Raw genomic sequence first — 22,475 nt, 5'->3', positions numbered from 1 at the left:
TTATCTTAAACTGGTTGGGAGAAGTACAGTCTTTAACATGATTGGGAAGGTCATTCCACATTCTAGGTCCCTTGATTTGTAAAGCATTTCTAGTTTGATTAAGTCGTACTCTTGGAATATCAAATAAGTATTTATTTCTGGTGTGGTGCTCATGGGATCTGTTACAACCTTCTAGGAAGCTTTTAAGGTCAGGATTGACATTACAGTTCAGCGTTTTATATATATAAAATACACACGAGAGGATGTGCAGGGACTTAATATCTAACATATTCAGAGATTTGAGTAAGGGTACAGAGTGATGTCTGGGGCCAGAGTTAGATATTGTCCTAATATCAGCTTTGTGTTGAGTAATTAGAGAACGTAAATGATTTTGGGTAGTAGAACCCCAAGCACAAATACCATAGTTGAGATAAGGATAGATGAGAGAGTAATAGAGTGTCACCAGGGCAGGGCGAAGTACATAATATCTGATCTTAGAAAGAATGCCAACCTGTTTTTGAAACTTTTTTTGATATATTTAGAATGTGTCCCTGGAAATTCAGCTTGCGGTCAATGAGAACGCGAAGGAATTTGCCATCTATTTTGTTACAAATTTGGGTATTGTTTATCCTGAGATTTATTTGATTTGAGGATTTATTGCCAAACAAAATATAGAAAGTTTTGTCAATATTGAGGGTGAGTTTGTTGGCAGTTACCCAAAGATGGACTTTATTTAGCTCAGTATTCACTGTGACATTTAGAGCAAGGGGATCAGGACTGGAGTAAATGAAGGTTGTGTCTTCAGCAAATAGAATTGGTTTGAGATGTTGGGAGGCATTTGGAAGGTCATTAATGTAGATGAGAAAGAGGAGAGGGCCAAGTATGCTGCCCTGGGGAACACCAATGTTAATAGGTAGGGTGGGAGAAATTGACTTATTCACAGAAACATACTGGAGCCTGTCAGTAAGGTATTGCACCTCTGACTCCATAATGCTGTAATTTAAGAAGAAGGTTTTGGTGGGTGATAGTGTCAAAAGCCTTACGCAGGTCCACAAATAACCCAACAGGGAACTCATTTTTATCAAGAGCTGCATGTATCAAGTTAATCATACTAATAAGTGCATGTTTAGTGCTTTTTTGGGGTCTGAAGCCATATTGACAAGAGCTAAGTATATTGAGTTTGGCTAGATAAAAGTAAAGCTGCTTGTAGATTAGTTTTTCGAATATTTTTGACAAGTTTGGCAGAATTGATATAGGTCTGAAGTTGTTAACATCAGGTGGATCACCACATTTGTGGACAGGGGTTACTCTCGTTTTTTTTTTTTTTAGAATATCTGGAAAGGTTTGGAGTTCAAGTGACTTGTTGAAGAGCAATGCAATGGCAGGAGCTAAAGATCTGGAGGCTTTTTTGTAAATAAGAGTTGGTATCTCCTCAAGGGCACTAGACTTGGTTTTAAGGGAAAGGATTATGTCAGTAACATCAGTGGAATTAGTAGGCATTAGGTACAGAGACTGTGGATAGTTACCTGTAAGATAGTCCTGAATATTAGTACTGGAAGATGGAATATCATTTGCAAGGGATGACCCAATGGAAGAGAAGAACCTATTGAACTCAAAAGCACTATCAGAGGCTGAAAGCAGACCATCGTTATTTGACAGGAGTATTGGTTTGTTATTTATAATCGTCTTTGATCCCAATATTTGTGAAATTGTGCTCCATGTTTTCTTAATGTTGCCCTTTGTGAAGGTAAATTTATCTTCGTAGTATTTAATTTTGGCTCTCCTAATTATTTTAGATAGCAGTGATGAGTAATTCTTTGGAGACGATTCCTAACCTATACTTCTTCTCAAGGTCATGTTTTTTATTAATGGATTTAAGTATCCCCTTTGTAAGCTAAGGATTGTTTAGCCTTTTAGTTGTGACTTGTTTCGTTAGCATAGGACAGTGGGTGTTACAAAGGCTGAAAGTTTTTTGAAGAAATGATTGCACTGGTAGGTTGATGTCCCCTATGTTCCCTAATTTGGATTCCCAGTTGATATCAGCAGCAGCAGCTATAAAATTGCCTATAGCAGTTTCATTGTGCAGCCTAAACCTTATCTCCCTTGTCTCTAGAGGTGGTTTGTTAATGTTGGTTAGGAGAAATGTGGGGTAATGGTCTATAGTGCTATCGATGATTATCCCTGAAGTAAGCGGAGAGGTTATGTTGGTCCAGATGTGATCAAGAGCCGTGGCAGTACTGTCAGTGATTCTAGTAGGTCTAGTGATTAAGGGTATGAGGAAGCAGGAATTCATACAGTTGGTTATATAAGATACAACATAGACAAAAGAAAATGTTTACAATGAATAATAACGGGAAGAGAAGATACAGAGGGAAGCAAGGAACAAAAGAGAGTCACAAGCATGTATAGACATCTTCTAACGCAGGTATGTTAGGAGGTAGGTATGGGACCAGAGTCGTAGCATCAATGACAACCGGAGGCGGAAAAGGGTCCAAGAGCTGAGGCACAATGCTGTAGACACCTGAGATGAACACAGATAGTTGAACACACATGTAGTTAATAGTAAACACACACACACAGGTTGGACCCAAGAGCTCTAGTTCATTCCCTGCAAGCACAACTAGGTGAGTATGCGCTGAGTCTCCACTCTCCCTACGCTATTAATCAGCTGTTATTCTGACGAATGGTGTAGCAGCAGGAATTAATTATCACCATTTATAATGTCCCGACTGTGCAGTTGCTGGAGGGGCCATTAGTGGGAATACAACCAGTAGTTTTTATACAATTTTGTAGCTTCTATGTATGAACGTTTAACATCGATTTGCTTTTAGGGATGTGTGGAGCTTTTCATAGTTCTTATTTGACATAGCAAACAGTGGTAAGGGATCAGGTACACGGAGTAAGGTGGACGGGTAAGAGGGTGGAGAACATGGGTGGAGGAAGGACATGGTGGAGAGGGACAAGGATGGAAAAGGGTCAAGGGAGGTGGAGGAAAACCCGTGATGAGAAGAATAAAGAAGTGAGAGGATCAGGAAGAGCGGTATTGAGAGGAGGAGGGAGTCAGGAGTGTGGTGGAGTAAGGGCTTAAAGGGGAGAGAGAGAGGGCGAGAATGAATGATGAGAGGGGAAACAGGCAGCTGAGGGGATGGTGAGTGGAAGAACCAGGCCAGAGTTGTGGGTAGGGGGGGGGTTGTGGGGGAGCTGGTGGCTGGGGGTGAGAGAAGTGCATGGCAAAAGGGTGAGAGATGCCCACTGGGTGTTGTGGGGTGAGAGCAAGGGGTTAAGAGGAGCCTAGGGTGAGGGAGCGGACGGTGAAGGGGATGACAGAGGAACAGCGGCGTGAGGGAGGAGCAGCTACAGGATGTTGAGAAGGACAGAGATCAGACAAGCAGACAGAAAAGTACGCAGGCAGGCCGAGAGGCAAGCAGGCAGGCCGTCAGGCAAGCAGGCAGGCCGTCAGGCAAGCAGACAGGCCGTCAGGCAAGCAGGCAGGCCGTCAGGCAAGCAGGCAGGCCATCAGGCAAGCAGGTAGGACGACAGACAAGCAGGCAAGCCGACAGACAAGCAGGCAGGATGGCAGGTAGTCATTCAAGCAGACATATACTGCGTTAAAACACAAAACACAACTCTTTAAGTATTATTGGCCAGTGTCGTGCCACTTGCAATTTGACTGCGGTGTGTTGCTCATACCAACTGTCACACAAGAAACTAATTTCATTACCAACTCGCACCAGTAACTAGATCAAAAATATATATATAAATACTTCATAATTGTTTCAACAGCTTCGTTGTAGAATGAGGTTCCTTTTGTTTCAACAACAAAGGGCCTCAAATCGGAAACATGAAGCATTAAAAGTTCCCTCTCCTTAATTGAATGAGGTTCCTCTCGCTCCTAACGTGACAGATCTTTATAGTGAGAAACCTTATTAATATGGGCCTAATTGAGGTCTGTTAGCCATCACAAGTGCGACGTAAACACTGTACTAAATGTACACCAGCTCTTCTGTACACCTGAATATGGAGGGAAGTCATATGGAGGAACACTGGGTCGAAGGGACACAAGGGGTGACACCAGATGAAAGGACACAGGGAAGGACCAGGAAGAGGGAGACAGAGAGAGAGAGAGAGACCAGGCCGAGGGGACACAGAGAGAGAAGGATCAGGACGAGGGGGAAACGAACGAGGAGAGACGAGGGGAAATTAGGATAAGGAGAAAGAATCAGCTAAGCTCCAGAATATGGCAAAGAGAGTGACTGTATTACTCCCCTCACGATGAGTTACGTGAGATCGAGAGAGTACGTGAACCATCTCGGGCGAAGAGGTTGTGGAATCAAACCACATTAACGAATTCAAATGTATACAAAACATAGCCCAATATAAGGTTTGATAGGCTACTCGCTGATCTACCAAAGGTTAGAAGCTTGAGATCAATCCTCACTATCACATACAATTAAACAAACACCGTCCATAGTCTAAATCGCCGAATTGTATTTTTCGAGAGCATCTCCAAGCCTCGAAGACTGTCAGTTCTGCTTTATGTCTACCACTCTCTTCCTCTTTCCACGAACTCGACTCTGTTTTTATTTTTATTTCTAGAATATGTTGATTGATGGTGCGAGCTTTTATATATATCAATTTATTCAATGATTGGTTTATTTTTTCTTTAAATTGTATTCTCATAAATATATATTTACGTAATGTTATTATGGCTCTTAGGTAACTAACTCACTGTAAACTTATGTAAACTAACTTAACTATACATGAATATTGCGTGTTAGTGACTCCAAGAATGTAAGAACACCAATGCTATGTACTCTCACAACCCCAATGCACATTGTATATAAATATAAAAATGGAAATAAGATTATTGAATTGGCTTTTGAAGGATATTGAAGTGGTTATGTCTGATTATGAGTGGTTTGCCTGAAACGCTGTGCGTATTAGTGGCTTTAGGTATTGTATGTACTAGCTCTATCTATAAATCCAACATTATATTTGTAACTCCTCTTCTATGTATGTACTTTTACCTGAATAAACATTTTGATTTAGATTTTGATTTGATTTTGTTTTTTCAGGATGTGTACGAAGCGACCAGACCCTCACTGTCGTCCCCACAACACCCGACCAAAACAAACTTGTCACTCACGGGGGTGAGAAACCTCTCTCACGCTGCCCTAAAAACACTGCCACGATGATCTTTATACCTCACGACAAGAAACTTGATCGAAGTCTTACTGGCTACACGTTAATTATGGTTAGTTACGTCATTATAAGGTCTTTTCTATGAATCTTGTATCACCCAGTGCTGGTTATCTCTGTTTTGGTTCCTTTGGTTCGACAGGAAGAACAGTGTTATATATAGTAATGTTAATTCATTTATATTTCTATAAATTCACAACAATAGTCCCTTGCAGAGTTCATGAAATTTGTAGGAATTCCAGTTTAGTATTATATCCACTTACAGTCTAGGATTATTAAATCGCAGGCCAGGGGGGGGTTAGATTTTTAATTTGTTTAAATTTTGCCCCGAGGGGCGAGTTTATTGGGCAGCGTCACTCATCTTGTGAGTGGACATACCGCCATAGCAGCATGTACAACACTCCCCAATAGGAAGAAAACCCGCTGGGTTGTTCATCCTGGGTCACTTGTACCCAGACACAGCTGGGACTTCCTTAACTGTCTCAAGTGAACAGCTCCTCAAACTTGGGGGTAGAGTAAACCAGACTGTTTGCCAATGGATTTTTAAACTTGTCCAACCCTTTCTAACCGAGCCTAATGCATCCGAACCTTGGCCAATACGTCCTGGGCAGGACAGAAATGGTTTTGCACATTCCTATCACATAATGGCCCGGTTCACCTAGCAGTAAGTAGGTACATGGGAGTTAGTCAGCTTGTTGTGGGGTTGCATCCTGGAAAAGGTCAGGAATTCGACCTTGGGAGGGATAGGGGGACCTCAATATAAGCCTAACATGTATATGTATATATATATGCACTGGTTGTCTCTCCCCTGACACAATGATTTATATATGTTTTGACAATTTGAGAACAAGCTTATATTTGTTTTTTTGTACAATATGACCATACTCCCATCAGAAGGCATTTTGTGATAAAAAAAAATGTATAATTTATTTAGTATTTAAAATATTTTTTGTGTATGCTGTATATACAAGAGTTCTTACATTCTTGCAAAGCCACTAACATGCACAGCGTTTCGGGCAGGTCCTTAATCTTAATTTTCCATGGAATATAACCCACCAAATCGTTTAACAACCAGGTACCAATTCACTGCTAGGTGAACAGAGGTGTACAGGTAAGGATTTGTGCCTAGTCGATCCTTCCCAGCCAGGATACGAACCCAGGTCAAATTGCTCATGAAGTGTGACGCAAGTGTCTTACCAATGTGCTACGGAGAGTGCATTTTGTTGTACATTCGGTTCGTAACTGACTGGTACTGCTTAACTTATGGTTAAACATAAAATTTCTGACTAGCATTGTAAATTGCCAGTGCTAATAGCCCTCAGCACTTATTACATTTTAAGTATTGTATAATAATTTGATTATTATTTGTTTTTGTTTATTATATTGTATATAATTTCAGCCTTCAGTAAGTGTGGGCAATGTAGGGCAGCTGGCAGTGGACATCCTCATCACCAATTTATCCACAGAGAAGGTATGCTCTTGTAAGAACTATTTGTGTTTAAGGACAAGTGAAATTTGATGCTCTTTCAATATTTTGTACTTGGGTTTATTCAATTAAAGGTTCATTAAGTTTTGTTACATATATTTCTTTCAATTATTTTTAAGAGAAGTATATATGCATATAGGGGGGGGGTGTCTATAATAAATATGTATCGCAGTGAAATTACAATGGCATGATATGTCAATGAAAATCATTTTGAGGCAATGGAGTGATTTGAACTCGCAACCATGTATATGTATGTATGTATATTGAGGTAAAACATGTTGGAATCTCGATTCAACAAACCTTGATTCGGTGAATCTTCTGTTGGAACACACTTTCTATGCCAGATTTACTCACCTGATTCGACAAACCAGAGTTGGCTGAAGCTGTGGATATGTGGATTTGCTTAGGGTGTTGGGACTGAATCCATAGTTGGAGGCAACTTTACAAGAAATAGTTGAGTTGGGGCTTGGGAAAGCCACTGAGCATATTTAAAAGTAAATTCTTTGGTTCTTCCTTTTTTATTTTCCAATTGCAGATGTTTGTGTTCAGTAAAATATGGACCCTCTTTCCTTTGAAAATTTGATTTTGAGGCTTGGGCATGAGGAAAATATGCTAGACGTGGTTAAATATTTTACAGACAGACTCTTTTGGTTATTGCCCTTCAATTGACAGGTTTAAATTACAATTTCTCTCATTGAAATCAGCCTTTAGAGTGTTGGAAATATTAAGGTACGAGTGGTGACGATATTAATATGGCTTCAATCACAGTTTTTGAGGATTTTTGTAGATGGACTCAGCACTACAAGAAACAGCTGGAGCCTTGGGAAAGTTATTGAGGATATTTAAAATCAAATTCTATAGTTTGTTTTTATTCTTGAGTTTGCAAGGTTTTCATTCACTTAGATGGCCCTGCTATCTTTTGAAGACAAGTTTTGAGGCTGGGAATGTAAGAAATATGCTAGATGTGATTAAAAAAAATTTCAGACATGTTCATTTGGTAGTTGTCTATTATATTATAGGATCAAATTTAAATTCTGCTTAGTGAAATCAGCCCATAAGGTGCAGGAAATGCATCCTTGAGGCACCTCCGGTTGCAATGAATCCCTCACTGCAACGAATTGAGGTTGGCCCTATATACTGTACTGTAGTTCATTGAATCAAGGTTGTACTGTATAGTATATATATACAGTACAGTATAGTCATTAATATCAAATATCTTCACAAGACCTTCTCCCACACCTTGAGTTGTAAAAAACTCTGCAGTAAAGTATATCCTAAAAGATTCTCTATATAGTATTTATTCAGCTTTTGTTTCAAATAAAACAAGAATGGTTATCAAGGCAAGTTTGAACATAAGAAAAAGAAGGCAGAAGTATCTGTACGTAGTGAAGAAATTGGATATAGTCATGTGCAAAGACCTGTTTACAGCACAAAAATACTCTTAAACACACAAGGAGTGCTACACATCATAAAGATTGTGTAAAGTGTAGGTTTATGTGTAAACCAGTGAAAAATTGTAATGTGATATAATGCTCACATTCCTTGCTATATGCTCTCAAGAAGGAGAGGCTAGGTAGTTACATATTGACAGAATTTTTTTAGTTTATCTGCAGTATCACCATGTTAATTAAGAATATTTTCCAGATTGGTTTAATACACCATCCTGCCATTTATCCACTTGTTGGAGGTGATCCATATGATCCAAACAGCAATGATGTTGTCACAAGTGCAGACCTTCACCTTGTACATGAGCTGCCTCTGGTGATCATGCAAATCAGAGCCCCCTTAATCAAGGTAAATTTTACTGCTAATGAGCTGCTTTGTAAATATGACAGGAGGGATCAGCATCTGAGATGGTCAGCCTGCAACAAGACTACCTTAATTAAATAAGCTTTGTATCTTTGTCTACTATCTTCATAATACAAGGATAACTCAAAAGTTTATGCAACAGAATGTGATTAAAATGCTTTTACATTAGGTCACTGGATCAAGAGTGGGTAAAAGTTCCCCAGATTTTCAATCCTTCATGTTGAGGTATACAGTATTGAGTGGAGTTTGAGCAGCAGTTACTTCATTTGTTGGCTAAATTTTTGTACTTTTATATAATGTACTACCTCCAAGTTCACAATAATTTATTATTTTTTTATTTAATATCTTGACTAATTCAAATATTTTGGAAAACATAGGTTATTTCTGGGGGGAGCCCCTACGGCTCTCCGGAGCTTACTAGCTTACTAGACTGATATGCTAATGTCAGACTTTGGCATCAGTCATGTGTAAGGAGTTCTTACAGGCCTACCAGAGACCACGAGCCAGAACCTGGCCCCCTCTAGAGAGGCAAGGGGAGCAATGGCCTATAGAAACCTCCGTGTAATTGGAAGCATTCTATGTCTGCCATCGACCGGGTTAGGCACCCAGAAAGGTAGGTGTCCCAAAACAAACCCCTATTCTGGTGAAAATTGCAACCAAAAGCCGAACGAGTGGATAGAACTCCCCAACAAAAAACGAGCAAACTAGTATGACGTCATTCGTCGTCGCGCCGCTGTCTGCGCTGCCCCCCCCCTCCCCGGGAGGGGGAAGGGGCAGCCCCAGACCTACCGCGCCGGCGATCCACACCCCAGTTCTTGAGGCTGATGCTATCGGCTCAGTTGTGTGTTCTGGCTCCAGTCTTTCTGTGGCGCTGTGCCTTGTGTGTGGCTGCTGTTCTCCAGGGGAACGACAGCCAGGAGTTATTCCTCAGTACTCAGGCTGCATGCGCCTAGGATTCCCTTCCCTAGGTGCCTTGTAAGTACTGTCCTAGGAGCTTGGGGTTACCTTCCACAAGTTCCTTGGGGTCTGCCTCTGTGTGTCCATTCTGCTCAGTTTCTCGGCCGATCTTTGGGTACTTGGGGGTTTTGTCTTCCCTAGTTAACCTTAGGGTAAGAGGCAGTTTTCGCACTGGTAGGGGGGCAGGGTGCTGTGCAGCTAGTTGTCACCTATCACTGCGGCCAGCTCTGTTCCTTGGGGTACGTTATCCTCTTGCGGGGTTTTGTTTTTCTTTTTCTTTTTGCCTTGGTGGGGGGTTCTGTCCTAATTGCCACTGGTGTTTGGCCTCACCCTGATACTTGGTGCCCCCTGCTTGGTCCCCGTGAGTGTACACGTTCCTGGGGTTCAGCTTTAGATAGTTTGTTTGGTTGTTTTGGGCGCCGGTTAGCAGTACCCTGCCTGGGTTTACCTGAGCACGAGTTCTCTTCAAGTAAACGCTCAGGACCCTGGGAATCCCCTAGGGGACGCGTGGGTCCGATGGATGTGATCCCGGGGTACCCCCTCGCTTTGTGCGAGTTTGAGGGTTGTTCGGTCCCCTTGTCTCAGGGCGACCCTCTCCGTTTTTGCCTCCGACATGCAGCCTGTTGAGTTGGTGACACTTTCAACCCTGAGTCCTGTGAGTATTGTTGCTTGCTGATGACTCAATTTACCCAGTCTATGGATGATGATCTTTGGGCACAGGCTGCACGGGCGTTGCATTCTAGGTTTCGGTTGTTGCAACGCGCTAGGTTGGTTGTTCATCCGGATGCCTGCAGCTGCCCCGTTTTGCTTATAGGGACCCGGACTTGGGGGTGGGGGTCGCTTCGACCCTGGTTCAGTCCACACCTCCTGGTCCTTCCACTCCTGTTGTTTGTTCTGGTCCCCCTTCCCTGCTTCCTGCCCCGAAGCGTCTGAGGGTTTCGGAGTCGGGGCAGGGGTTAGTTGGTCTTGAGACTCGGGCAGCCTCGGGGTATGCCCCTTCTGGTGTGGCGACAGAGGCACTCAAGTCTCCTCCCCCGCCCGAAGCCTCTGGGTCTGACCAGTGGGCCTCATTCTATCCAGTTCCTACGGCTGCGCCGGCCTTGTCTAGTGGGGTCGGTGCTTGGGGGGAGGACTCGACCCCGAGTCCTACTGGAGAGGACCCTGGGGCTGGGGAGGGGGCTGACTTGGGGGCCTTGGGCCCCGCTGGACCCCGCCTGGGTTTTTATACCCTCCGAGCGGGGCTTACTGTTGCAAAGAGTGTGGGTTTTCTTTTTCCCCCTCTGCGTATGAGGTGGATTTGGTGTCTGCCCCTCCCCTGGTTTGATTCCGTGTTCCCCCGGGGGCTTCGGTTCCATCTTTCCGGAGGTTTTCGGCTTATCGCATCCAACCTGCTGCGGTGCAGGCGGCCCTTGCGGCAACCTCCTGTGTGACCCGGATTATGCCTCGGTAATGGATCCCTCGGTTTTCAGGTTTGGGACTTCGTTCCCTTTCTGGCTCCAGTACGAAGTTTCCAGAGTCGTCCTGGCTGGCGGACTGTCCTGTCTTTGCCTTGGAGGCTTGGCACTCCTTCTGCCGTTCCCGCACGCTTGAGTGGCGGGAGGCTTCGACGGTGCTTCAGGTTTTCCTGGTGGGCAACCTTGAGCACCTCAATGAGTGCTTGTTTGCTCCTGCCCTTTCCCGGGATGTTGGTGCCGTTCAGCTCCATGTGCAGGTTCCCCTCCTTTCGGAGGCGCAGGTGGCAGAGGACTTGCACCCTCGGGGTCTTTTGGTTGCGGCCTTGCGCTAATTTTCCCTCCTGGAGCTGTCTTCTGACGGGTTCACGGAGGATGTGGGGGTGCTTGGGGTTGTTCCAGGGTCTGGCACCTTGGCCTCGGCAGCTCGCTCGTCAGCTGCCATGCTGAAGTTTTTCGTGCTGATCTTGCGGGATGCGGTGGCTCTGTTTTATGCCTCCCGGCTCGTGTGTCGGCAGACGGTGCTTGCCTCCTCTGTGGAATCCACTTGGGCCTTGGCTCTTAGGTTTTCGTTCCCATTTTGCCCTCTCTTGTTTGAGGCTTCAGCCGTTGCGCAGTTTATTCAGGCCGCAGTTTATTCGGCGTCTTGCCGTCCTATGTCGGACTTGCTGGTTCTCCGGGGGTCCCGTGGTGGGCCTTCCCGGAAGGGTCGTGCCAAGGCTCGAGATTCCTCTCGTCGTGGTAGGCCACTGGTGTCCAGTTCGGGTTTGGCGCCTCCTTCGGACCCGCCTTAGTTTGGTCGGCGCGGTGTTCGTTCTGTGCGAGGTTCTGGGTCTCGTAAGGGGCGCCGGCCCTTTCGCGGTTCGCCCCATTGACGGGGCAATAGGGGCGAGGCTTGCGCCATTCGCTCACGCCTGGTCCCACGATTTGTGGGCATTTTGGGGCGTTTCGCACAGCCTCCGGTGGCGTTGGGTGGCCCCTCCCCCTGTGGGGGGTTCAGGGCTGGCGGGGCAGGCTTCTTTCCCTGCGCTCTGTCAGGTCATCTTGGAGTGGGTTTGCTAGAGCGTGGTTGAAACAACAATGCCCCTCAGATGGGTTTTCCGTCTGTTTCCAGTCCCGTTTGCGCGGACCTGCAGTTCATTCTGGACTTGTCTCGTCTGAACCCCTGGATTCATTGCCCCTCCTTTCGGATGACCACGCTGTCCCAGGTTCGGCTCTTGTTGGAGCCGGGTGCTTGGATGGTGTCCCTAAACCTCTGGGACGCTTATTAGCACGTCCCGATTCATCCAGGGTTCAGGGACTGGCTCGGTTTTGTTGTGGGGCTTCATGCTTACCGCTTTTGTTGTCTTCCATTTGGTTTGAACCTGGCACCTCGCGTTTTCACGCACCTCACGCGGGTCATGGTGACTCGTCTGCGTCTGTTAGGTGTTCGGGTGTTGGCCTACCTCGATGACTGGCTGGTTTGGGCTCCCAGCCGGTCCGCTTGTCTGCTAGTCGGGGATCTAGTTCTTTCTCAGCTCGCCGAGTTCGGGTCCTTGGTGAACTGAAGGAAGTCCCATCTGGTTACCTCCCAGGTTCGGACCAGGCTGGGCCTTGTGTGTGACTCAGAGTGCTTCCTTGTCTCTTCCTCCGGAGTCTCTTCTGCGGCTGCGGTCCCGCTTGTGCCTGTTTCTGGGGGGGCTCCTGGGTCACCCGGCGGTTGCTCGAGGGTCTGGGAGAGAGCCTGAACTTCGCGATGCTGGTCTACCCTCCGGGTCGGGTTTGGCTTCGTCGGCTGTTCTGGTTCTTTCAGGGACGTCCCTTCTGCCTCTCTCGCAATCGCTGGGTCTGGGTCTCGCAATCGCTGGGGCGCAAAGCCCCGGGGGCTTTGTGTCGGTTGCTGCGTCACCGGCTTCCTCTTCGGGTTTTTCGGGGTTCAGTGCCGTGGAGCCTACCCAAGCCCTCGCTCGATGTGTTCTCGGACGCATCGTCTCTCGGTTTGAACTTTGTGACCAGTGCTCACCAGGCCGGCTAGGGTCTGTGGGGTCTGTCCTTCCGTCGAGCCCATAGCATTGTGCAGGAGTTCGCGGCAGTGTGGTTTGCTCTTCGGAGGATTCGAGTCGCCCGCGGATCGACGATCCAGCTCCATTCGGACTGCTCCCCGGTGGTTCATTGTCTCAACCAGGGGGGTTCGATGCGGTCCTTGGCTCTTTGGCGCTGGTCGCTTCGGATGACTCGTCTACTGAGTTCTCAGGGTTTGGCTCTCCTGGCAGTTCATGTGCAGGGTGTGTCCAACGTCTTGGCCAACGGCCTGTCTCATTTCGTTCCCCTTCTCCACAGAATGGACTGTCGACACCGACTCCTTCCGTTGGCTTTGCCAGACGTTCGAAAGCCCCGAGGTGGACCTCTTCGTGTCGGCGTTGTCACGGCGCTTTTCCCTGTATGTGGCGCCCTTTCCTGACTGCAAGGCCGATGGGGTCGACGCCTTTCGGCAGGACTGGTCGAGGTGGGGGGTTCCTGTACCTCCTTTCCCCCGGTTAAGCTGTTGCTCCAGGTCCTGACTCGCTTTGAGACTTACCAAAGACTTTGTTTGAGACTTTGTTGTCCTCTTGGCCCCTTGGTGGCCGGCCCAGCCGTGGTTTCAGGCGCTGCTTGCTCGGTGTCCGAACCTGGAGGTTTTTCGGCCTGGTATGTCACGTGGCTGGTTCGATCTTCTCGAGTCTTTACGTATGGTTTATTTTACACGAGTTTATCATCACCTCTATGGTAATCAGGTGGCTTCCCTATTAGTGTCCCACCTGCGGGTTTCGTCTCGGTGGCAGTATGAAGTTTCCTGGCGGTCCTTCCAGTTATTCTTATGTCTTCGTCATTGTACTTCGCTTTCTGTTAGGGTATTGTCCTTTCTCTCTTGGTTGTTACAGGACCGTCTTCTTATGCCTAACACTGTTGCCTTGTATCTTGCGCCGCTGGCGGAGCCGCTTCAGCTTGCTTTTGGTATTGATGTCACGTCTGCATCGTTTTGCAAGCTGTCTCAGGCGTTGTTTCACCTCCAGCCTGCTCATGCGCCGCCTGAGCCGTCCTAGTCTTTGGACAGAGTGCTCTCTTTTCTTTCTTCTCCTCGTTTTGTTGTGGCCCCTTCGGTTCCGAATTGTTTTTCGAAGGCTCTTTTTCCTGTTGGCATTGGCCTCTGGGGGTCGGGTGGGTGAGCTTCATGCTCTCCTCCGGCGCTGAGGTTTCTGCTCCTTCGGTCGGGGTGACCGTTTTGTTCGTCTGCAGCCTTCTTCTTTTCTGGCGAAGAATGAGACTGCTGCGTTCCGGAGGGGCCCTTGGGTTGTTGATGCTTGGTTGGTTCGGCCGGGGGTGCATCATGTTTTGTGTCCGGTTGCGGCTCTCCGCCGTTATTTGTGCGCCACGGCTTCTGTGACCGTGGATGCGCTTTGGGTTGATCCGGTTTCCCTTCTTCCCTGTTCGAGGGTGTGGGTCTCCCAGGTCGTCCGCAGGGTTATTAAGGCTAGCCAGCCTGCGGTCTATCCTCGTGCCCATGACGTCTGCAAGTTCGCGGCTCTTACCGCCATCTTTGGCAATATGTCCTGGGCTGACATTCGGGTGCAGGGATTTTGGCAGTCGAACAGGGTCCAGGCTGCTCATTATCTTGTAAACGTTCCTGGGCCCAGTCGGGCCTGTGTCGCTTTGGGTCGGCGGATGCAGCCAGTTGTCTCGACTTCGGGTTGAGGAGTGAGCAGCAACCGCCTCCCGGGTAAGTCCCTATTCTTTCCTCTGTGGGTAGTTAGCTCCTGGGAGCCATAGAGGCTTCCCCCAGAAAACCAGTGTTGAATGTAATGAAATGCCATTTTCTGGGTGAGTCCCGGAGACTCCCCGGCATCCCTCCCTCCCTCCGGTCGGCAGTTTTTTCGCGTGTTTTTGACATCCAGCCTCGGAACTGGGGTGTGGATCGCTGGCGTGGTAGGTCTGGGGCTGCCCCTTCCGGGGAGGGGGGGGGGCTGCGCAGACAGCGGCGCGACGACGAATGATGTCATACTAGTTTGCTTGTTTTTTGTTGGGGAGTTCTATCCACTCGTTTGGCTTTTGGTTGCAATTTTCACCAGAAAATTTTGTTTGTTTTGGGACGCCTACCTTTCTGGGTGCCTAACCCGGTCGATGGCAGACATAGAATGCTTCCAATTACACGGAGGTTTCTATAGGCCATTGCTCCCCTTGCCTCTAGAGTGGGGCCAGGTTCTGGCTCGTGGTCCCCGGTAGGCCCATAAGAACTCCATACACATGACTGATGCCAAAGTCTGACATTAGCATATCAGCCTAGTAAGCTAGTAAGCTCTGGGGAGCCTCCGGGACTCGCCCAGAAAATGGGGTTTCATTACATTCAACGCTGGTTTTTTATCCACTACTTCCTTTCATTGTCATTTCTGTTCAACAATCTATTGCTTGTATGGTTGTGTAATGTTTTCCCAATAAAGCTGATTAATTTGATAACAAACTTATCATTTTCAGGGTGAGCGACCGAAATTTTTATCTGAGCTGTCAGCCTGGTGTAAATCGGCAGGGATCCAGGATATAGTGTTGCTGGCATCGTGCAATGCTTATGAGCGGTGGGAAAACAATCAACTCACAGGATCGCAGCTTCGATACCTCACCTCTAAAGTACCACAGAATGATGTGGAACTGCTCAAGTTAGTACTAAAAGCTTGGATTCTTTGGACACTGTACAGTACTTTACAGTATATTAAATTGAATTATAAAAGTTATAGTAAAGGTCATGTAGCACAGTGGTTAGTGATGTCAGGTTGCAACTGAGAGATTCCAGGTTTGATTTCCACAGCAGGACAGAAATGATAGAGCACATTCCCTTTCACCCGACTCCTTTGTTTATTTGGCAGTAAATAGGTACAGTACCTGAAAGTTGGGAAACCGTTGTAAGTTGTATCCTGGGAAATGTCGGTAGTTGGCCTAGTGACCTCAATAAGCCCAAGAGGTTTCGTGTCTCTTTAGGAGAGAGAATGTTCATCAGCAAAAAATGCTCAACCAATTTGACTAAATAGTACATAGAGATATGAGGGTGTGGTTAAGAAACTGCCCAACTACTTGGACTATCAGGGATGGAACACACCCACAGAGAAAAATCATCTATACAGTATTTTAAAGATGTGCTCACTTGGGCACATTTTGGAAAAATAAGAATTAAAAAAATTAAAAAACAAATAGTAATTCCATTGCCAGGCTTCAAACCTGTACTATTATTCCTACCTCCTTACTGATATAGTTCAGTAACATCATCATCAATGCTAAATAAAAATTACAAGTGCAGTTCAAATCTTCTATTTCTGTCATTTTTATTTATGTGTAAAATGATTGTCTTGCAGATCAGTTGGTGCGTCAGAGTTGGAGGAACGGGTAGATGAGTTTGGGAACAAGCACCGTTTCTTGTCTGGAGCAGGATTTGTCAAGCAATTTATGGAGACTTGGTGAGTCATGACTTGTTCAGAATTTGCAGTTTTTATTTCTTACAGGTAATTTGTTCAAATTTATTGTACGCTAGTTTTACTTTTGGGTTTCACAATCTAAGCTCTGTATCCTCATGAATCAAAATATCATTGCATGTTTGTAATTGTAGGCCAATTTTGGTAAATTTGCATTAATTTATATTTTCATTTTTGGTCATGTATTGTTATAAAATGAGGATTTCAACTTCTTCAATTGTGTAATCTCATTCTACATTCATTACCAGTATGACTCGAGGACAATATTTTCGACTAGATTGGGTACCCGGCAGTGCCTAGCTTGCTGTCACATGCACCCAGATTTTCTTCATACACACCTTCTGCCTCTCCCCATGCCAACCCTCCCAATCTCTCCCAAAATACACCCTTCCTATCTCTCCACACAATCACACTCTCGCACACACTTCAGCTGGACAGTAGAATGATGATCTCGCTTCATGCAGGTTGGCGTTCAATCTCTGACTGTCCAAGTGGTTGGGCACCATTCCTTTCCCTCCGTCCCAACCTAAATCCTTATCCTGACCCCCTTCCAAGTGCTATATAGTCATAATGGCTTGGCACTTTCTCCTTATAGTTCCCTACATCTCACACTCGCTCGCTCTCCCTCTTTCCCTGTTGTTCCCCATCACTGTAACTATACTTTTCCTATATACATTTTACATGTCAGTATCTGAATACGCAAATGTTTAATCCCCCGCAGTGTGCCTCAGTATTATAGATAATATCCCCCCCCCCCCCCTCCCAGTGTGCAAGGAAAGAAATTAAAAAAAAAAAAAAATTCTAATGTTGTTAAATGTATTCCCTGCTCACTGGGTGGAGGAGGGTAATTATATGACTGACTTTGGCCATTGTGAAGTCTGGAAATCTCGCGACCACGTGATGATTCACGTAATTTCATTGAGCATTTGCCCCTGAGTGGCTGCCTCAGACCGGCTGTGGGGAAAGAGTTGCCATGAAGATATTTTGACATACTGTATTTGTTTCAATTTTCTAATTTAATTTTTCTTTTATTTTTTTATTTTTGTCTGTAATAATATTCTATAGTGTGTCTTTTTGTGAAATTTATAGATTAAAATGTATGAAACATTGGAATGCTTAAATCTCTTAAGTGTCAATAAGATGCACACTATATTATTTGCTTAGAACACTAAAACATAGCTATTTAATTTAATACAATTGTGCACACTATATATATAACTATATACATTTTCATGCATGATTAACCTCTTGGCAGTTCTGGTGGGTGCAGTAATCTCGTAACATGTTATCAGAATTCAGCTTAACTCTGCATATTTGTGCAAAAATGTAACTGCATGCATTGAGTGTGTAATATTTTCTGATATGGGTAGAGAGCTGATATTTGAAGGTAGGTAGGTAGAGGAGAGATGGGTGGAGATGGGTAAGAGATTGGCCGGGGAGAAAGATGGACAGGGGAAATCTTGGAAGAGATGGGGAACAGTAGATGAGAAAGGGGATGTTTGGGGAGAAAGGTGGAGAGGTGGGGGATAGGGAAAGAGATATGGGGATGGGGGGGAAGAGAGACCTGGGTGCAGCTAGGTACTTCCTCTAGTAAAGCATGAATGTATAGAATCCATTTTCATTGGTTTACACTTGCCCATTACCTCACAAACAATTTGGTCTGCGTTACAGTCCTAGCCAGGGAAGATTGACTGGGTGCCAAACCTTGACTATTCACTAGTGCTCACCCCAGCAATGATAACAACCAGGTAACAACCTGGTCTGTTCAACTGATTGGTGGGTCGTGTTCCAGGGAAAAATTAGTGTGGTAAGGCTTACCACTAGCTATGGTAAGGGGAACCTTTCAGCTTGTTAATAGGAATCGGGAGTTGTCTACTCCTGTACCCACTTGCATAAAACTAATAAATAATAAATGATTATTGATGTATCTAATTGTCAACAGTGACCTCCCAGTGGCAGCATTGTTCAAGTTTGTCGATGAAGGTGATAATACACATGATGCTTTTGTCCTTGTCAACTTCCTCAATGCCTGGAAAAAACTTTTGCAGGTAAGGCCCCTTGATTCATTATTATTTTTTATTTGTGGTGAGTTTTTTATGCTGTATAATGTATGTCTTTCCCAAAAAATCAAAATATGAACAAATCCACAAGGGCCGTGACGAGGATTCGAACCTGGGTCCGAGAGCATCCCAGATGTTGCCTTAATCGAAAATATATTCTCATTCTATTTCATACATTTTGTTCCTCATTCTGGTCTTTGTTCCCTGCCCAATCTATTTCTAGTTAAAAAAAAAGGGGGAGGGGGGGTTCCGTTGTCCCTGCAGGCTGATCATATGGTCTTGTAGTTTTCTTAAACTTTTTGAAGTTGTTGAAGTACTATATATGAATTGAGAGACAACTTCTTTAAAAGCTCCACTGTAATGCATACAAGAGGCAACAGCTTCAAGGTCAACAAGCCAAAAGGTAGGACAGAAAGCGGGTGCTTCCCCTTCCCCCATATAGGTTTGTTAACCCTGTGGAATTGCCTATCAGCTGAACCCATAAATGGCAAGACGTTACTACAGTTTAAAAGCTGGAAAAAATACTTGGGAACAATAGTAGGACATTAGACAAGCTGCTGACTTCCTGTCCCCATCAAAACCACTGATGATGGTGACCTTGAGGTAAATTCAGATAATTCTAGATATGCAACAGCTTGATTGGTTCTTTGCTTTTGTCACTGTTTTCAAATTGCTGCTCTGCTGCCCTTTTGATTCTGGTACACGGTACTTTTTTGTAACATCTTAATTGGTTCCTTAGTTGCTTCTGTACCAGTATCCCTATACTTTTTCCATACCTTTTTTTTATCTTCTCCTTTTCTTCCTTACACTGCACAACCATAAGTTTCTTGTTCTTGTTTTGTCCACTTTCATCCTGAGAGGTATGAACTGTTTGTTTCTCACATCCACCAGACAAGAGTTAAGTGAATGCAGGTCACAAGCTAATGTGCATATTTTATAAATGTACAACTCCCATGGAGGAAATGAGAGGCACCAACAATGTTTACAGGAACATAAGAGTCCAAGCAGACTGGTCACTCTCCATCATCTTCTCGGCCACTTTCCTATATATGTACAGTATTGTATTATGTTGCATGAGATACCGAAGGAGATGCTTGTCTCGGTTTTTATAGTTGTTCTTGCAAACTTACTCTGACCACTTCTAGTGATTCTGCCTTTTTTTAATACATATAAACCAACTCTAAGCACTCCTGTGGTAATGCATGGTATTGGGGGTATTGGGTAGCACAGTTTGCAACCAAATGTCCCAAAGTTTGATTCCGAGCAGTAAAGAATTACTACATGTTAAGTTACTTAGGTAATAAAAAATGAAACAAACCACCTACTTCTAAGCAATCTGTATGGTACTGACATACAGTACAAGTTTTGTCGCATTCAGTTGTTGCATCGTTTACCAGGCAGCCAGACATTGCATGGCTCTTTTACCATTATTTTAGGTAGGCTTATAATTGTACTAATTTTTGGTTTGCTTGAAAAGTCAGCAGTTGGCCTAGGGAATCACAATAAGTCTAAGCACAAACTTCCTGTCTACAACATTATGGAGAAGAATCCATTTACTGTATGGTAAGGAACTTAATTCAGTTCCTTACCATCGAGTAATATGAATCAAGTTACCTTTAACTCTTTAACTCGATTCAGAAGTGATAAAATATAAAAAAAATATTTAACTGAATTACTACACTATTGACGCAGCCTTCGGAATCATTTTATATGTGAAATTTGTTAAAGTACCTCACACTAGGCACTTGTTTGTAATATGAAGCAAATTTGGAGCTTTTACTAATACTGTGTACCAAAACATACTCTCTCCGAGAGACTATTGAAGCCATAAGACGGGCTTGAAGCTGTATTCCTGAACTCGACAGGCATACATACCACTGAATGGACCACGATGGACTAAACGTATATTTTCAGGGATGTGGGTTCAAGCCCATTGTATGGCTTCAATATTTCTCAGATTTCATTGTACATACTTTATCTTATCTGAGTATGACAGTGTAATCACCCACAGCATGCTCTTATGGTGTGACTATGATCACAAATTTTTTCATTTTCTTTCAGACTGCTGATCCTTCATGGAAAGCACCGTTTTCATGGAGAAACATGTTTGGAGGAGCAGCACCTAACAGCATATATTAAAAGTTGGCAATTTTCTAACTTGATGGTACTTTATATATGATGATCTAAATATACCAATGAGAGATCATGTAGGATGTATTCTAATAAGTGCCTCTTTCATCATTTTGTTTGTTAAAGATGATAATAAATATTAAAGTACAGTAAGTGTTTTTATGTTGTAGCATACTGCTGTGTGTTTGTTTTGTCTTAGACATCCCTTGTCCACCATAATAGAGTTTTCTTGGGCAACAGTGACTTCCTGTAAGGCATGGGCCCATGCCTCTAGAATAATCTTCAGAATATCATCACACACTATGGCATGTTCACTGGAGGAGCAGTTGTTGATGACAACCTGAAAGGTTTGACTACTTATGCAGAGAATCACAATAACTTGAATAAAACAAATAACCCAGCCAACACATGAAATGGAATGAAAGTAAATATGATTCAATCCTTTCTGCTGGACCGTTATCAAGGTGTGACTGGTTGGATCTGATGTCTTCATCAGATCCAACTTCAAAAATGTCTTCACTTTCATTTCACATGCATTGGTTAGGTTATTTGATTACTTGTTATTTTCAAGGGCAGAAAATCTCCAATGCCAAGTAGCTTTAGTTTCTGCTCCAGCAATATCCAAAGCTATGTTGCCTGTATCTCAACATTTCTTCCATTTTACAGTTACTGTATTTGTAGTAGCAAATGTGATGTGCTTGTATGTGGAAAACTGAGATTAGTTAAAAATTATTGTTTGACTTCCAAATAAGTGGCTATGTATTAAAACAAGGTGCCAAGCTGGGAAAACTATGTAACCAAATTGGCTGATAAATTCTGGGTTGGAGAAAGGCTGCTAGTGAATGTAGGAGTAGCAGTTTGGTGCTAGGGCCTAGCAAATGTGTGTATGAAAGAATTTGTAGTATTTTGTTGAAGTTGCAGGTAGATCAGCAAGAGTTCGTAGGCAGTGTTTTCCCATGTGGGGCGCCCACCCCACAGTGCAGCTATTATAAGATTATGGGGTGTATGTATGGCCGTTTTCCCCAATATTCACTAATTTATTTATTTATATACAAGAAGGTACATTGGGTTTGTGAGAATACATTGGATAGTACAGTATTTACATTCTTGTAAAGCCACTAGTACGCGCAGCATTTCGGACAGGTCCGTAATTTAATTCTAGCAGATAATTTTAAGTAGGTAATTTCTATCAGAATTAATAAATGATAAAGATACATTGCAAGAGAAAAATGAGATGAGAGAGCTTAGTAAGTATATTAAAGCACATTGTTATATTAAAGCTCTGATTGATTACATTGACAGCTTGATTAGTAATTTAAACAAGATTAATAGACACCATACAGCAGATTGACAGCACATATAAGACAGCAATGATCACAATGGTAAAGATGTTCAGATTGGGTACATAAAGATTGGAAGACTGGGTAGCAAAAGATACAGATAAACAAGATTTATAAACACCATACAGCAGATTGACAGCACATATAAGACAGCAATGATCACAATGGTAAAGATGTTCAAATTGGGAACATAAAGGTTGGGAGATTGGGTAGCAATAGATACAGTGTAGTTTTAAGGCAAAAAGTGAAAAACTATGAAGATGAAATTAGGTACTTTTTAGTATTGATTTTGAATGGTGTAAAAGTTGGACAGCTTTTCAATTCAGTAGGGAGTGAGTTCCATAAACTGGGTCCCTTTATTTGCATAGTGTTTACACAGATTAAGTTTAACTCTGGGGATATCAAAGAGATATTTATTTCTGGTGTGGTGATAATGGGGTCCTATTACATCTGTCCAGGAAGAGTTTCAGACAAGGATTTGCATTTAAGAACAGGGTTTTGTAAATGTAGTTGACACAAGAGAATTTATGGAGTGAGATTATGTTTAGCATGTTTAGGGAGTTAAACAAGGGGGCTGTGTGTTGTCTGAA

At 44.0% G+C, this 22,475-nt stretch overlaps 1 protein-coding gene across 1 annotated transcript; it reads left to right on the top strand.

The window, feature by feature from the left end:
- The first annotated feature begins 5,054 nt into the window (after positions 1–5,054).
- On the top strand, positions 5,055–20,694 carry LOC123756819 (proteasome assembly chaperone 2). The gene is made up of 7 exons (XM_045740189.2): positions 5,055–5,233; positions 6,578–6,649; positions 8,309–8,458; positions 15,370–15,548; positions 16,239–16,340; positions 18,298–18,403; positions 20,477–20,694. Exons 1-7 carry the CDS (start codon positions 5,171–5,173, stop codon positions 20,552–20,554), a joined length of 750 nt encoding a protein of 249 aa, XP_045596145.2. The 5' UTR covers positions 5,055–5,170; the 3' UTR covers positions 20,555–20,694.
- The last annotated feature ends 1,781 nt before the right edge of the window (positions 20,695–22,475 follow it).

This window comes from Procambarus clarkii, chromosome 26 (genome assembly GCF_040958095.1).
Source record: "Procambarus clarkii isolate CNS0578487 chromosome 26, FALCON_Pclarkii_2.0, whole genome shotgun sequence".
Taxonomy (NCBI): Eukaryota; Metazoa; Arthropoda; class Malacostraca; order Decapoda; family Cambaridae; genus Procambarus; species Procambarus clarkii.
The sequence above is the reverse complement of the archived record's forward strand: the minus strand, read 5'-3'. Positions and strand labels throughout refer to the sequence as shown.